Source organism: Anomaloglossus baeobatrachus, chromosome 9, assembly GCF_048569485.1.
Source record: "Anomaloglossus baeobatrachus isolate aAnoBae1 chromosome 9, aAnoBae1.hap1, whole genome shotgun sequence".
In the NCBI taxonomy this organism is placed as follows: Eukaryota; Metazoa; Chordata; class Amphibia; order Anura; family Aromobatidae; genus Anomaloglossus; species Anomaloglossus baeobatrachus.
The window spans coordinates 191,224,233-191,240,781 of record NC_134361.1 but is presented as its reverse complement, the minus strand read 5'-3'; the positions used below and the strand labels follow the sequence as shown (position 1 = coordinate 191,240,781).

Below are 16,549 nucleotides of genomic sequence, written 5' to 3'. Positions count from 1 at the left end.
CCCCAGGGCATATACGGATCGTTTCTGAAAGGCGTAGTCCAATAAAATGCTACGTTTTTTTGTTTTTTTTTTTTGTTTTGTTTTTTATCATGTGCCTATTATCCTCGGCAGCGCTTGTCCGACATCGCTTTTGTCTTTGGTTCTCTGTCACGTTCAGATTTTGTCGTTGTGGATTCTCGGTAATTTCTACAGTGAAATATGTCCTGTGTGGATGTCTCCTAAATCTTTTAGTAATGGTGGATCATCCAGAGAATCATAAGAGGTAAAGTTTCTTCTTGTCTATTGTCAGTGTAAGGAGACTTGTAGGCCATGCAATACTCCTCTGGTAATTTAAAGTGAACCTGTCACCAAATTTTTCACTATTAAACTAAAAGTGTCCCCTTCTGCATTTTCTGGGCTGCATTCTATGAAGGTGCACCTTGTGTCTTGATTTCCCTTGCAGACCCCAAAAATAACTTCATAAAACATGACCGTTAGGTATGCTAATGACCTGTGGGGCTCAGATGAGCGTTCTCTTTTTCAGTTCCTGTCCCCCCTTCTGACGCTCTTCACTTGACGCCTCCGTCATCATCCTCATTGCTTTTTCAAATCTCGCGCCTATGCAGTTATGTCGGCTTGCGCAATTCGCTCTGCCATATCGCTGGCAGAGCAGAAAACATAGCTGCCCTCGCGCGCACTGGTGAGCTAAATGTGCAGGCGTAAGATTATGGTCGGCGCTGTGCATGACCTCACCAGCGTCATCCTCGTACCTGCCCATAATCTCGCGCCTGCGCATTTAGCTCACCGACGCGCGTGAGGGCAGCTATGTTTTCTGATCTGGCTGCGATATGGCAGAGCGAACTGCGCGTGCGCAAGCAAACATAACTGCACAGGTAAATTACAAGAGGACAAGAGTAAATGTGCAAAAAGTACATAAACTTTATTAGGACGTACACATCACAGAATGGTAAAATGGTGGTACACAACCATAAAACAAGGGGGGACTAATTGCCGGAGTCCATGTTTAACAAAGAGGACAGCCACCTACAGTGTGTCAGTCTGTAGAATACACCATTGTGGAAAAATAGGGGCTGTTACAGAATTAATTCGGGATTAGGCAAATACAGTGATAAAGAGCTAGGACACTTGAAGGGGGGCGGCATAAGCTGTAAATCCCCTAATAAAAACCCCAAAGGAGGGGGACAAGTTTCGATGGAGCAGAAGCCTGAAGTCACAAAATAGTAGTACAATTGTAAGGAAAGAACCAAAACAGTAAGAGCACATATAGTACTATTCACGGTCTCTTACCTAAAGTGCTAGTGCAGTGAGGTATTCAGGATAATGCTCCAAGTTCAGCCAGCCCAAACAGTGTCCAAAAGCTCAGTAAGTCCCAGAAATAACGCCCAGGATCTCCATCCGCCACTCTGGCTGCCCACCTTGAGGAAGCTTGACCCCGCGAAACGCGCGTCGGATGGAGATCCTGGGGTTTTTGTTAGGGCCCGCCCATCTGAGCCCCACAGGTCATTAGCATACGTGGGGGTCATGTTTTATGAAGTCATTTTTGGGGTCTGCAAGGGGAGTCAGGGCACAGAAGGGGAGACTTTTAGTTTAATAGTGAAAAATCTGGTGACAGGTTCTCTTTAAAGGAATGCCATTCACCTTTTAGATATAGGGTTATCTGGTGTCAAAATATTGCAAACCCACCTTACTGAAAGTGCAGCTACTGGGAGAAAAGGAACTTATTTCTTCCCTGGAGCTGCTGGCTTTCGGTTATGGGGTCGTACATGGAGCATCTACAGTCACTGTACATTATACTATAAGCACAGCCGGCACTTTGACAACTAGTTCTGCACAGCTGGCTGTCAATCTAAGTTTTGGGCTGTGCCACCTTTCTCTCGGTAGCCACACTTTTAGAAAGGAAGCTTTGACGCTATTTGCCTACAGATTAATCTATATCTGCAGGTAAATAGTGTTTTTTCCAAAGTGACACTTCCCCTTTAAATATGCAAATGGCCTCTTCAAAGAGGAAGTAGATGGGAGCTCTAGTGCCACCTATTGGAGGTAGTGTTTGTCAACTCTAGTCCTGTCTATGGAATGTTCCATCATGTGACAATGTAAAGTGTCATGGGCCTTGAGTACACGGCTTCAGGGATGATCTACGGCTTTGGACTTGTAGCATAGATGCTCTACATGGCCGCGCTCGATCGCCGTATCCTCTGTTTGCACACACAGTTTGGCTGACTTCACCCAGACAGCTATGACCAAGCAATGGCCTTACAGCACTATGAAGCTAAAGGGGTTTTCTTGTTTTGGAAAACTCTTGTCCCCTGCCAGCAGTTTATTTTAAAAGAAAAAAAAACCAAAACAGTGTGTTACTCACCCTCCCCAGGTCCAGCGCTGAGTCTCAATTGTTGATGTCACATTGATAACATGGCAGCCATTCAGTGAGCTCGGCTCATGAGCCCTTGAGCTCACTGGTTACAGTGATGTCAATGTGCCATTAGCGCTATAGACAATAAGACAGTAGCGATGGAGACTCCGCACTGGACCCGGGGAGGGTGAGTAAAGCACAGTTTGTTTGGTATCTGAAATCAGGAAACCCCTTTAATACAACTACACTAATCCGCCTGGTCTAAGTAATTAATATGCAGGTGCACTGTGCTATTACTGGGGCTCACCAGTAGTTGGATATGTGTATTGGATCCTGACAGTTAATGGGTCCATCACATTTGCAGGGATCTTTGGGTGACCGCAGGCTACGAGTAGTCTCAGTGACTGACAGTGAGTCTGTGACACCAGTGGGTGAAGTAATGGCGTTCATCACCAAGTAACGCTCCCGATCACATATAGGCTACATTGTTATTCCTTCTGGATATTTCTGTCCGGGTATTTGGCGCCTATGGAGGCTTCAAATGACTTAAAGATTTTGGTTTTATGGTAACCATTCATTGCCTGGGACTTACAGGGAATCTGTCAGCAGATTTTTGCTGTGTAAATTGCAGCCACCGTGCTGCAATGGGTTAACACAGTTCAGGGATGCCTGTTTTGTCATAGTCTTATGTTTATTTGCTAAGGACCCTGTTTGTTTAAGCAGCAGGACCCTTATCATTACAGGACTAGAAGCTGATGTGTGGAGAAGTCTGACACGCCCCCTGCTGTGATTGACACCTCACTGTCAATGTGGGCAGCAAAAGCTCCCTGGGCTCAGCTACATGACTAAACCTAAAAATTCTGATTTTTAAACACAAATGGCTACAGCCAGTAATCTAAGTGATACATCATTGGATTCAGGATCTGTTTGCCTATTTCATGATGAGGTAGCAAACACCTGCTGACAGATTCCTTTTAAAAGGATTGTTGTGGGCTGATTACTGATGGGATAGGTACATCAGTATGAGATCGGAGGCTGTTCAACACCCAGTTCCCGTACCAGTCAGCTCAAAATTGCTTTTGCCTCTGCAGTGTACATGGTGGAACCCAGTGGCTTTGATTATTGCTCCTACACCATGTACATCCCTTAGCTCTGTCTGTTTTCATGGACTCTTCTACATATCTGACCCATGTGGACATACCCTTTGCCTTTGTCTTGGGTAAACTTTATACAGGTTTTCCCACTTTTTTTTTGCATTGTAAATATAACCAGGGTGTAATGTAAAAGTCATAATATTTATTCATATAGCGCTGTTAATTCCACAGCGCTTTATATACATCGGCAACACTGTCCCCATTGGGGCTCACAATCTAAGTTTCCTATCAGTATGTTTTTGGAGTGTGGGAGGAAACCCACGCAAACACGGGGAGAACATACAAACTCCTTGCAGATATTGTCTTTGGTGGGATTTGAACCCAGGACCCCAGCACTGCAAGACTGCAGTGCTAACCACTGAGCCACCGTGCCTCCCAGTAAATGGCCCAAACTCGCCAATGCTGTAGTTAGCATGAAGAGGATTATGGACGGCACGGAGTGAGACTGCAGAATCAGTCGGTACAAGGTTGGTACCCCATGACCATGGAGGTGTAAGAGTTGGCTGCTCCATTCTGTAGGGGATAATGGTGCCTCATTTTTCCAATTGCTGGGAAACCCATACGCACTGCAGCGCCATTCCAATAAGGATAATAGTGGTCACGTCTGTCAGTCACTGAGACCCAGCGATCAGTAACTTATCTCAGATTCTATGGGTACATAACCTGATTTCAACTAGTGATGAGCGGGCACTACCATGCTCAGGTGCTCAGTACTCGTAACTAGTGATGAGCGGGCACTACCATGCTCGGGTGCTCAGTACTCGTAACTAGTGATGAGCGGGCACTACCATGCTCAGGTGCTCAGTACTCGTAACTAGTGATGAGCGGGCACTACCATGCTCAGGTGCTCAGTACTCGTAACTAGTGATGAGCGGGCACTACCATGCTCAGGTGCTCAGTACTCGTAAGGCTGGTTTCACACTACGTTTATTTAACATCCGTCCATAACGTTATTTTAGCGGAAAAGCGGATCCAGTGCAAATGCGTTTTCATTTCAATGCATTTGCAATGGACTCGCGTCCACCTGCGTTCGCATGCGTTTGCGTGCGTTATAGTGAGGATCCAGCGACTTGCAGTTTTTTAACATCTTTCAAAAACGCTACTTGTAGCGGTTTTGAGCTGCGTCCAAATACTGCATGTCACCGGATCCTGACTAAACAGCACGCAAACGCAGGTGAACGCTGGCGTGCTGATAGACAGGATCCTGCTTGCTCTACTGAGCATGCCCAGAACCAGTCTCGCGTGATATGTCTGTCTCTCCTCCTCCCTCACCCCCTCTCTCTATCTCTGTCTTTCCCCCTTCCTCCCCTCCCTCTCCCCCACCTGAGAGCTGTGGACACTCGTAACCAAGGTAAATATCGGGTAACCACTTCTCTTAGTTACCCGATGTTTACGTTGGTTACGTGTGCAGACAGCCCTGCTCCTAGCAGCTGCAGACACTCGTAACCAAGATAAATATCGGGTATCCAAGCCCGATGTTTACCTTGGTTACGAGCGTCTGCAGCTGTCAGAAGCCGGCTCCCAGTCTAGTTCCCCTCACTCCCGATCACATGACTCCAATGCCCGCCCCTAAACATCCAGTGACAGGATCCTGCAAAATAAGACATGCGTTTGCATGCGTTTTTTGCTGTAAAAGCAGGATCCGCTTTTGCAGCAAAAAAACGTTCATGACGCATGTTAAATAAACGTAGTGTGAAACCAGCCTAACTAGTGATGAGCGGGCACTACCATGCTCGGGTCATCAGTACTCGTAACTAGTGATAAGCGGGCACTACCATGCTCAGATGCTCAGTACTCGTAACTAGTGATGAGCGGGCACTACCATGCTCGGGTGCTCAGTACTCGTAACTAGTGATGAGCGGGCACTACCATGCTCGGGTGCTCAGTACTCGTAACTAGTGATGAGCGGGCACTACCATGCTCGGGTCATCAGTACTCGTAACTAGTGATAAGCGGGCACTACCATGCTCAGATGCTCAGTACTCGTAACTAGTGATGAGCGGGCACTACCATGCTCGGGTGCTCAGTACTCGTAACTAGTGATGAACGGGCACTACCATGCTCGGGTCATCAGTACTAGTAACTAGTGATGAGCGGGCACTACCATGCTCGTGTGCTCAGTATTGGTAACTAGTGATGAGCGGGCACTACCATGCTCAGGTGCTCAGTACTCGTAACTAGTGATGAGCGGGCACTACCATGCTCAGATGCTCTGTACTGGTAACTAGTGATGAGCGGGCACTACCATGCTCAGGTGCTCAGTACTCGTAACTAGTGATGAGCGGGCACTACCATGCTCAGATGCTCTGTACTCGTAACTAGTGATGAGTGGGCACTACCATGCTCGGTTCTCGTAACGAGCAGTTGGATGCTTGGCACAGGCTCCACTTGTGTACTGGGTATAATGGAAGTCAATGTAGAATGTGAGCATTTTTCCAGAAGATCTTCCATTATGCTCTGTACACGAGTCGAGCCGGTCCTGAGTGTCCCAACTGCTTGTTAGGAGCACCTGAGCATGTTAGTGCTCACTCATCACTACTGATGGCCTCTTTAACTTTCGATCACCCCTTTGACCTCGGTTGAGATTGACACTTCCAGAGTGAATTCTCCCGGAACTTTTTATGATGTGATTGAATCTGTGTAACAGTAATATAATGCAGCTATCATTTTCTAGGTGGTCTTATTCTTTATGTATATATTACTTCTTGCCCAAATGAAAATAATCCGCATTCTCCTTTTTCTTCACGCAGCGTTTATGTGATTATGTGTGTGATTTGCTACTGGAAGAGTCCAATGTCCAGCCCGTATCTACTCCGGTTACAGTGTGCGGAGATATACACGGACAGGTAAGATGACTAGTCTTATTGGAGGTCACGCTAAGCAGCTGATCACAGCTAACCTATATTTGTGTGTTTGTATGTACAGTACAGACCAAAAGTTTGGACACACCTTCTCATTCAGAGTTTTCTTGATTTACAGGACTCTGAAAATTGTAGATTCACATTGAAGGCATCAAAACTATGAATTAACACTTGTGGAATTAAATACTTTAAAGTGTGAAACAACTGAAAATATGTCTTATATTCTAGGTTCTTCAAAGTAGCCACTTTTTGCCTTGATTACTGCTTTGCACGCTCTTGGCATTCTCTTGATGAGCTTCTAGAGGTAGTCACCGGAAATGGTTTTCAAACAGTGTTGAAGGAGTTCTCAGAGATGCTTAGCACTTGTTGGCCCTTTTGCCGTCACTCTGCGGTCCAGTTCACCCCAAACCATCTCGATTGGGTTCAGGTCTGGTGACTGTGGAGGCCAGGTCATCTGGCGTTGCACCCCATCACTCTCCTTCTTAGTCAAATAGCCCTTACACAGCCTGGAGGTGTGTTCGGGGTCATTGTCCTGTTGAAAAATAAATGATGGTCCAACTAAACGCAAACCGGATGGAATAGCACGCCACTGCAAGATGCTGTGGTAGCCATGCTGGTTCTGTATGCCTACAATTTTGAATAAATCCCCAACAGTGTCACCAGCAAAGCACCCCCACACCATCACACCTCCTCCGCCATGCTTCACGGTGGGAACCAGCCATGTAGAGTCCATCCGTTCACCTTTTCTACAAAGACACGGTGGTTGGATCCAAAGGTCTCAAATTTGGACTCATCAGACCAAAGCACAGATTTCCACTGGTCTAATGTCCATTCCTTGTGTTCTTTAGCCCAAACAAGTCTCTTCTGCTTGTTGCCTGTCCTTAGCAGTGGTTTCCTAGCAGCTATTTTACCATGAAGGCTGCTGCACAAAGTCTCCTCTTAACAGTTGTTCTAGGCTGAAGGTGTGTCTAAACTTTTGATCTGTACTGTGTGTGTGTGTGTGTGTGTGTGTGTGTGTGTGTATGTGTGTGTGTGTGTATATGTGTGTATATATATATATATATATATATATATATATATATATATATATATATATATATATATATATGACAAAGACACACACACAGACACATATATATATGTGTATGTCTTTATCTGTATTTTTCGTTTTATAAGACGCACTCCAAATTTGGAGAAAAAAAAAAAAAGGGGTCCGTTTTATAATCTGGTGGTGTCTTACCAGGGAGAGGGGGCAGCAGCGGAGCTGGAGTCACAGGAGGCAGAGGCGGTACTGGAGTGCGGTGATGCTGCCAGTGGTACGGAGGGAGGCCCATATACTCACTGCGGTCTCTGCTCTGTGCAGGGCTGGTGAGGCCGCTCTGCTGTGTTCAAGGGGCGGTGAGTCCCCGGCCATTCTGAAGATATCTACGGTGAGGGCTTCAAATAATGGAGGCCGGAGTCGGCGCGTGCGCAGTTCAGAGCTTGAGGTGAGAGCTCCATCTGCGCAGGCGCTGACTCTAGGCACCATTATTTGATGCCCTGACTGCCAACATCTTCAGAATGACCGCACAGAGCAGCCGAGCGCAGAGCCCGATGCACACAACAGCGCTGGCAGCACCCACATAGCATTACCCCTGCCTCCTTTGACCCCTCTTCACAACCCCCCGGTAAGATACATTCGAATTTAAGACTCACTCCTCATTTTCCTTCCAAATTTTTGGAAGGTAAAGTGCATCTTATAATCTGAAAAATAGTGTGTGTTTGTGTGTGTGTTTGTGTGTGTGTGTAATAATATATATAATAATATAATTATGTGTTTATATGTATAATATATTGTCAATTCATTTTCATGCTTTCCAGTTTTATGATCTGTGTGAACTCTTCAGAACTGGAGGACAAGTCCCCGACACAAATTACATATTTATGGTGAGTCATCATGTGCACTACAAAGGGTCACCGTGAGTCATTTGAGCGCTGACTAATCGTGTCCTATATGCAGCAGTAATGCACCACTAGGAGTAAAAATATATATTTATTCTTTGCTGGTAAGTAAAAGTAGGAAAGTTAAATATAAAATGAATGTGAATCTAAAAATATTCAAGACTACAATATTTAATATCTTTTCATTTACGGTAACAGATCTTTTACCAGCTTGCTCTGTAGATTACTTGTCTGGTAGGTTCCTGGGGTAGATGTTGTTTTTGGGAAAGCTGGGTATTAGGAAGTGTTTCATTGGGCAAAGCTACAAGGTTAAGAGACTAAGTACCGCTGTCCTCCTTTTGTGTCCGCACACTGTGCTTGTTTTCATCCTGCTTAAAGGGAATCTGTCACCGAAATTTTCGCTATGAAACTAAAAGACTCCCCTTCTGCAGCTCCTGGGCTGCCTTCTATAAAGGTTCCTCTTGCTACTGGCCGCCCTTTCAGACCTAAATAAACACTTTATTAAATATTACCTTTTTTTATGCTAATGAGCTTTGCTGGCCACGGGGGCGGGCTGTATTATTCCCCCTCCTCCCGCTGTTCGCCTTCCCCCAGTGTTGATTGACGTAGATGAGGCCGCCGCCCTCATGTTACTCAGTGCTCCTGAAGTCTCGCACTATCGTGGGACTGAGCACTGTTCAAATCGCGAGCGCCGGTGATATTATTGCGCAGGCGCGAGATTATGGGCGGGTACTTGGATGACGCTGGTGATCACAATGTCATCACCAGCGTCATCCAAGTAGCCGCCCATAATCTCGCGCATGCGCAGTGGCACTATCGTTGGACACTTTTCAAATTGCGAGCACAGGTGATATTGCGCAGGCGCAAGATTATGGGCGGCTACTTGGATGACGCTGGTGATGATATTGTGATCACCAGCGTCATCCAAGTACCCGTCCATAATCTCGCGCCTGTGCAATAAGATATCCGGCGCTCGCGATTTGAACAGTGCTCAGTCCTGCGATAGTGCCACTGGGCATGCGTGAGACTTCAGGAGCACGGAGTAACATGAGGGCGGCGGCCTCATCTATGTCAATCAACACTGGGGGACGGTGAACAGCGGCAGGAGGGGGAATAACGGACGCAATACAGCCCGCCCCCGTGGCTAGCAAACCTCATTAGCATAAAAAAGGTAATATTTTATAAAGTGTTTATTTAGGTCTGAAAGGGCGGCCAGTAGCAAGATGAACCTTTCTAGAATGCAGCCCCGGAGCTGCAGAAGGGGATTATTTTAGTTTCATAGCAAAAATTCTAGTGACAGGTTCCCTTTTAATAGTGCTTTTCAGCTAACTAGATACCTTGGTGCATTTTCAGGGAGACTTTGTAGACCGAGGGTATTACAGCCTGGAGACATTCACTTACCTTCTTGCACTGAAAGCCAAGTGGCCCGACCGCATTACACTGCTGAGAGGGAATCACGAGAGCCGACAGATCACTCAAGTATATGGATTCTATGGTAAGCCATTGTTTATCTCGTGGTACATCTGGTTGGGGAGGATTGGTTTGGAGGGAGCTAAGATTTTCTTGTAAACTTATGTTTTAAAAATCCCAAATATAAAAATTTTAAAGGGTTTGTCCCTTTTCAAATATTATTCCACCATAGGCTCAAAGATGGGGAAAACCCCCCACAAAGAAGGGAATTTTGTTTACTTACCGTAAATTCCTTTTCTTCTAGCTCCAATTGGGAGACCCAGACCATTGGGGTGTATAGGCTATGCCTCCGGAGGCCGCACAAAGTATTACACTAAAAGTGTAAAGCCCCTCCCCTTCTGCCTATACACCTCCCGTGCTCCCACGGGCTCCTCAGTTTTGGTGCAAAAGCAAGAAGGAGGAAAAAATTATAAACTGGTTTTAAGTAAATTCAATCCGAAGGAATATCGTAGAACTGAAACCATTAAACATGAACAACATGTGTACACAAAAAAACAGGGGCGGGTGCTGGGTCTCCCAATTGGAGCTAGAAGAAAAGGAATTTACGGTAAGTAAACAAAATTCCCTTCTTCTTTGTCGCTCCATTGGGAGACCCAGACCATTGGGACGTCCAAAAGCAGTCCCTGGGTGGGTAAAATAATACCTCGTAATAGAGCCGTAAAACGGCCCCTTCCTACAGGTGGGCAACCGCCGCCTGAAGTACTCGTCTACCTAGGCTGGCATCCGCCGAAGCATAGGTATGCACCTGATAGTGTTTCGTGAAAGTGTGCAGGCTCGACCAGGTAGCCGCCTGACACACCTGCTGAGCCGTAGCCTGGTGCCTCAAAGCCCAGGACGCACCCACGGCTCTGGTAGAATGGACCTTCAGCCCTGAGGGAACCGGAAGCCCAGCAGAACGGTAAGCTTCGAGAATTGGTTCCTTGATCCACCGAGCCAGGGTTGATTTGGAAGCCTGTGACCCTTTACGCTGGCCAGCGACAAGGACAAAAAGTGCATCCGAGCGGCGCAAGGGCGCCGTACGAGAAATGTAGAGTCTGAGTGCTCTCACCAGATCTAACAAGTGCAAATCCTTTTCACATTGGTGAACTGGATGAGGACAAAAAGAAGGTAAGGAGATATCCTGATTGAGATGAAAGGGGGATACCACCTTAGGGAGGAATTCCGGAACCGGACGTAGAACCACCTTGTCCTGGTGAAACACCAGGAAAGGGGCTTTGCATGACAGCGCTGCTAGCTCAGACACTCTCCGAAGAGAAGTGACTGCAACTAGGAAAACCACTTTCTGCGAAAGGCGTGAGAGAGAAATATCTCTCATTGGCTCGAATGGAGGTTTCTGAAGAACCCTCAACACCCTGTTCAGATCCCAGGGTTCTAAAGGCCGCTTATAAGGAGGAACGATGTGACAAACCCCCTGCAGGAACGTGCGTACCTGTGGAAGCCTGGCAAGGCGCTTCTGGAAAAAACACAGAGAGCGCTGAGACTTGTCCCTTAAGGGAGCCGAGCGACAAACCCTTTCCCAGTCCAGATTGAAGGAAGGACAGGAAAGTGGGCAAGGCAAAAGGCCAGGGAGAAAAACCCTGAGCAGAGCACCACGACAGGAACATTTTCCACGACCTGTGGTAGATCTTGGCGGACGTTTGTTTCCTAGCCTGTCTCATAGTGGCAATGACGTCTTGAGATAACCCTGAAGACGCTAGGATCCAGGACTCAATGGCCACACAGTCAGGTTGAGGGCCGCAGAATTCAGATGGAAAAACGGCCCTTGGGATAGCAAGTCTGGTCGGTCTGGTAGTGCCCACGGTTGGCCGACCGTGAGATGCCACAGATCCGGGTACCACGACCTCCTCGGCCAGTCTGGAGCGACGAGGATGACGCGGCGGCAGTCGGCCCTGATCTTGCGTAACACTCTGGGCAACAGTGCCAGCGGAGGAAACACATAAGGGAGCTGAAACTGCGACCAATCCTGAACTAAGGCGTCTGCCGCCAGAGCTCTGGGATCTTGAGACCGTGCCATGAACATCGGTACCTTGTTGTTGTGCCGGGACGCCATGAGGTCGACGTCCGGCATGCCCCAGCGGCAACAGATCTCCTGAAACACGTCCGGGTGAAGGGACCATTCCCCTGCGTCCATGCCCTGGCGACTGAGATAATCTGCTTCCCAGTTTTCCACGCCTGGGATGTGAACTGCAGAGATGGTGGAGGCCGTTGCTTTCACCCACAGCAAAATCCGCCGGACTTCCTGGAAGGCTTGCCGACTGCGTGTGCCGCCTTGGTGGTTGATGTATGCCACCGCTGTGGAATTGTCCGACTGAATTCGGATCTGCTTGCCTTCCAGCCACTGCTGGAACGCTTTCAGGGCAAGGTACACTGCCCGTATTTCCAGAACATTGATCTGAAGCGATGACTCTTGTTGGGTCCACGTACCCTGAGCCCTGTGTTGGAGAAAAACCGCTCCCCACCCTGACAGACTCGCGTCCGTCGTGACCACCTCCCAGGATGGGGGTAGGAAGGATTTTCCCTTTGATAATGAAGTGGGAAGAAGCCACCACCGAAGGGAAGCTTTGGTCGCTTGAGAGAGGGAGACAGTCCTGTCGAGGGACGTCTGCTTCCTGTCCCATTTGCGTAGGATGTCCCATTGAAGAGGACGCAGGTGAAACTGCGCGAAAGGGACTGCCTCCATTGCTGCCACTATCTTCCCCAGGAAGTGCATGAGGCGCCTCAAGGGGTGTGACTGGCCTTGAAGGAGAGATTGTACCCCTTTCTGTAGTGACTGCTGCTTGATCAGCGGAAGCTTCACTATCGCTGAGAGGGTATGAAACTCCATGCCAAGATATGTCAGCGATTGGGCCGGTGTCAGATTTGACTTCGGAAAATTGATGATCCACCCGAAACCCTGGAGAGTCTCCAGGGTAGCTTCGAGGCTGCGTTGGCATGCCTCTTGAGAGGGTGCCTTGATCAGCAGATCGTTCAAGTACGGGATCACCGAGTGACCCTGAGAGTGCAGGACCGCTACTACAGTAGCCATAACCTTGGTAAAAACCCGTGGGGCTGTTGCCAAACCGAACGGCAGTGCCACGAACTGCAGGTGTTCGTTTCCTATGGCGAAGCGCAGGAAGCGCTGGTGCTCCGGAGCAATCGGTACGTGGAGATAAGCATCTTTGATATCGATCGATGCAAGGAAATCTCCTTGGGACATAGAGGCGATGACGGGGCGGAGGGATTCCATCCGGAACCGCCTCGTTTTTACGTGTTTGTTGAGCAGTTTCAGGTCCAGGACAGGGCGGAAAGACCCGTCCTTCTTTGGGACCACAAACAAGTTGGAGTAAAAACCGTGGCCCTGTTGCTGAAGAGGAACAGGGACCACCACTCCTTCTGCCTTCAGAGTGCACAGCGCCTGCAGAAGAGCCTCTGCTCGCTCGGGAGGCGGGGATGACCTGAAGAATCGAGTCGGGGGACGAGAGGTGAACTCTATCTTGTAACCGTGAGACAGAATGTCTCTCACCCAGCGGTCTTTTATTCGTGGCAGCCAGGTGTCGCAAAAGCGGGAGAGCCTGCCACCGACCGAGGATGCGGGATGAGGAGGTCGAAAGACATGAGGAAGCCGCTTTGTTAGCTGCCCCTCCGGTGGTCTTTTTAGGACGTGACTTAGACCGCCATGCATCAGAGTTCCTTTGCTCTTTCTGAGGCCTTTTGGACGAGGAGAATTGGGACCTGCCCGCGCCCCGAAAGGAACGAAACCTCGACTGCCCTCTCCTCCGTTGGGGTATGTTCGGTTTGGGCTGGGGTAAGGATGTATCCTTTCCCTTGGATTGTTTGATGATTTCATCCAAACGCTCGCCAAACAATCTATCGCCAGAAATTGGCAAACTGGTTAAGCGCTTTTTTGGAAGCAGAATCTGCCTTCCATTCCCGTAGCCACAAGGCCCTGCGGAGTACTACCGAATTGGCGGCTGCCACCGCCGTACGGCTCGCAGAGTCCAGGACAGCATTAATAGTGTAAGACTCAAATGCCGAGGTCTGAGTGGTAATGGACGGCACTTGTGGCGCGGACGTGCATGTGGCTGCTTCAATTTGCGCTTGACCTGCTGAGATAGCTTGTAGCGCCCATACGGCTGCGAATGCTGGGGCAAAAGAAGCGCCGATCGCTTCATAGATGGATTTCAACTAGAGCTCCATCTGCCTGTCAGTGGCATCCTTGAGTGAAGCCCCATCTTCCACTGCAAGTATGGATCTAGCCGCCAGTCTGGAGATTGAAGGATCCACTTTGGGACACCGAGTCCAACCTTTAACCACGTCAGGTGGAAAGGGATAACGTGTATCCTTAAGGCGCTTAGAAAAACGCTTATCTGGACAAGCATGGTGATTCTGGACTGCCTCTCTGAAATCAGAGTGGTCCAGAAACATACTCGGTGTACGCTTGGGGAACCTGAACCGGAATTTCTCCTGCTGAGAAGCCGACTCCTCTGCTGGAGGGACTGAGGGAGAAATATCCAGCATTTGATTGATGGATGCAATAAGATCGTTCACTATGGCGTCCCCGTCTGGAGTATTAAGATTGAGAGCGCCCTCAGGATCAGAATCCTGATCAGCTACCTCCGCTTCATCAACTCGAGATTCCCCTCGCTGAGACCCTGAACAATATGATGATGTCGAGGGAAAATCTAAGCGAGCTCGCTTAGTCGGTCTGGGGCTGGGGTCTGTGTCAGAACCCTCAGCCTGGGATCTATGAGATACCCCTGGAGGACATTGTTGGTCCAACTGAGGGGGGCCAGGGAACAAAGATTCAACAGAGTCCCTGTGCTGAGATACCGGCCTGTACTGCAAGGCTTCTAGTATCTTAGCCATAGTCTCAGAGAGTTTTGCAAACTCTGTCCCCGTCACCTGGACATTGTCAGCAGGTGGCTCCCCCTGGGCCCCTCTTAGCAGAGGCTCTGGCTGAGTAAGTGTCACAGGGCCCGAGCACTGTATACAATGAGGGTCAGTGGAACCTGCCGGTAGCGGGGTCGTACATGCGGCGCAGGCAGCATAATAAGCCTGTGTTTTGGCACCCCTGCCTTTGTGGGCGCCATGCTATTATCTTCCCTGAGCAACACAATAGGGTATATAGCCAGAAATCAACTGTGCACCATACAGTGTAAAGTATATACCATAAACATATACAGTATAGTTACACTACTGCACAATGGGGCTAGCACCACAGGTGCTGCTTACCACCCGCTTCAAGCGGTTGTGAGGCCACCCAAGTCCCTGCCTGGGTCTCCCAGACTTTGTCCCCCTCTGCTGCGTCCGAGGAGCTGACAGTAATGGCTGCCGGCGTCCTGAGGAGAGGAGGGAGTCGTGGGCGTGGCCGAGAGTGCGGGAACTGGAGCTGCACTGTGCACAGTGAGAGGGGTGGAGTATGCAAAGCATGCTCCAGCCCTCAGTGCTGCTCGTTCTGTGCAGCTTCCCGCCCTTCCCCTGCCTGTCAGGGCTGAGGGCGGGAGGAAAAGGAAACTAGGCCGCAAAAAACCGAAGACTCGAGTAATAAGCGCGGCCGCCGTATATGCGCGGCCAGCGCGGAAGTCCCCGGCGCACTAAAAGTCCCAGCCGCGCCGCAGTGCTTCCGCGGCAGCGGCGGTCAGCGCGGCAGTCCCTATACATAAAACACACTCAGCAACGCTGAGTGTGTAATGGCACATTTTAACCCGGTCAGCGCCGCGGTCCCCGGTGCACTAGCACACCCAGCAAAGCTGTAGTGTTGCTGCGCGCGGTCCCCACAGGGATACAGAGTACCTCCAAGTAGCAGGGCCATGTCCCTGAGCGGTACCCGGCTCCTATCCAGCAGTGTCCTCAGGAGCTGTGGATGGAGCACGGTCTCCTGTGCCTGGAGACCGATAGGATCCCACTTCTCCCAGAGCCCTGAGGGGGATGGGGAAGGAAAACAGCATGTGGGCTCCAGCCTCCGTACCCGCAATGGATACCTCAACCTTAACAACACCGCCGACAAGAGTGGGGTGAGAAGGGAGCATGCTGGGGGCCCTGTTATGGGCCCACTTTTCTTCCATCCGACATGGTCAGCAGCTGCTGCTGACCAATCTGTGGAGCTGTGCGTGCATGTCTGCCTCCTTCGCACAAAGCAAAAAACTGAGGAGCCCGTGGGAGCACGGGAGGTGTATAGGCAGAAGGGGAGGGGCTTTACACTTTTAGTGTAATACTTTGTGCGGCCTCCGGAGGCATAGCCTATACACCCCAATGGTCTGGGTCTCCCAATGGAGCGACAAAGAAATAAGGTTTTTACTCACCACTCGAGTCCAGTGGTGCCTTCATCCTCTACTCTCATCCTCCACCTCGATAGGGCCGCTGAGCTTGATGAATATCTGTAGCCCGCCAGGAAGACTAGCGTAGCAGTGAAGAGGCCGCGTGAGCCAGGGAGGAGGAATAAGGGCTTAGTTTTTGGGGGTTTATTTTGCCTCCCTGAGCCTATGGAGGAAGGTATAACTTTTAAAATGGTACAACCCCTTTGTGAGTTGCACGCCCAAAAAGTTCCTAGACCCTGGTTCTCTGATTTGCTGGCGGGGGTGTGCTCCTGAAAATTGCTAGTCAAGACCGGTCGGATCCAGCCAGCAAGCTGGCTGAAAAAGCATAGTGTGCATGATCAATGCTTAGGAAACGGACCAAGCTGGTACTGCAGGGCGGCCGGTGACCTATGCAACAAACTGTACATTTAAAATTTAAAGGTCTCTCTGCTCTTTGGAAAGAAGAGGATTTTTACTAGCACTTTGCAATTTTACACA

At 49.2% G+C, this 16,549-nt stretch overlaps 1 protein-coding gene across 1 annotated transcript in view; it reads left to right on the top strand.

Moving 5' to 3' along the window:
- PPP6C (protein phosphatase 6 catalytic subunit) overlaps positions 1–16,549 on the top strand; it is a 46,886-nt gene that overhangs the window by 5,884 nt on the left and 24,453 nt on the right. Inside the window, exons 2-4 of the mRNA XM_075324147.1 lie at positions 6,255–6,350; positions 8,226–8,291; positions 9,660–9,801. Coding sequence (XP_075180262.1) covers positions 6,255–6,350; positions 8,226–8,291; positions 9,660–9,801 — 304 coding nt within the window. The remainder of the gene's footprint in view (positions 1–6,254; positions 6,351–8,225; positions 8,292–9,659; positions 9,802–16,549) is intronic.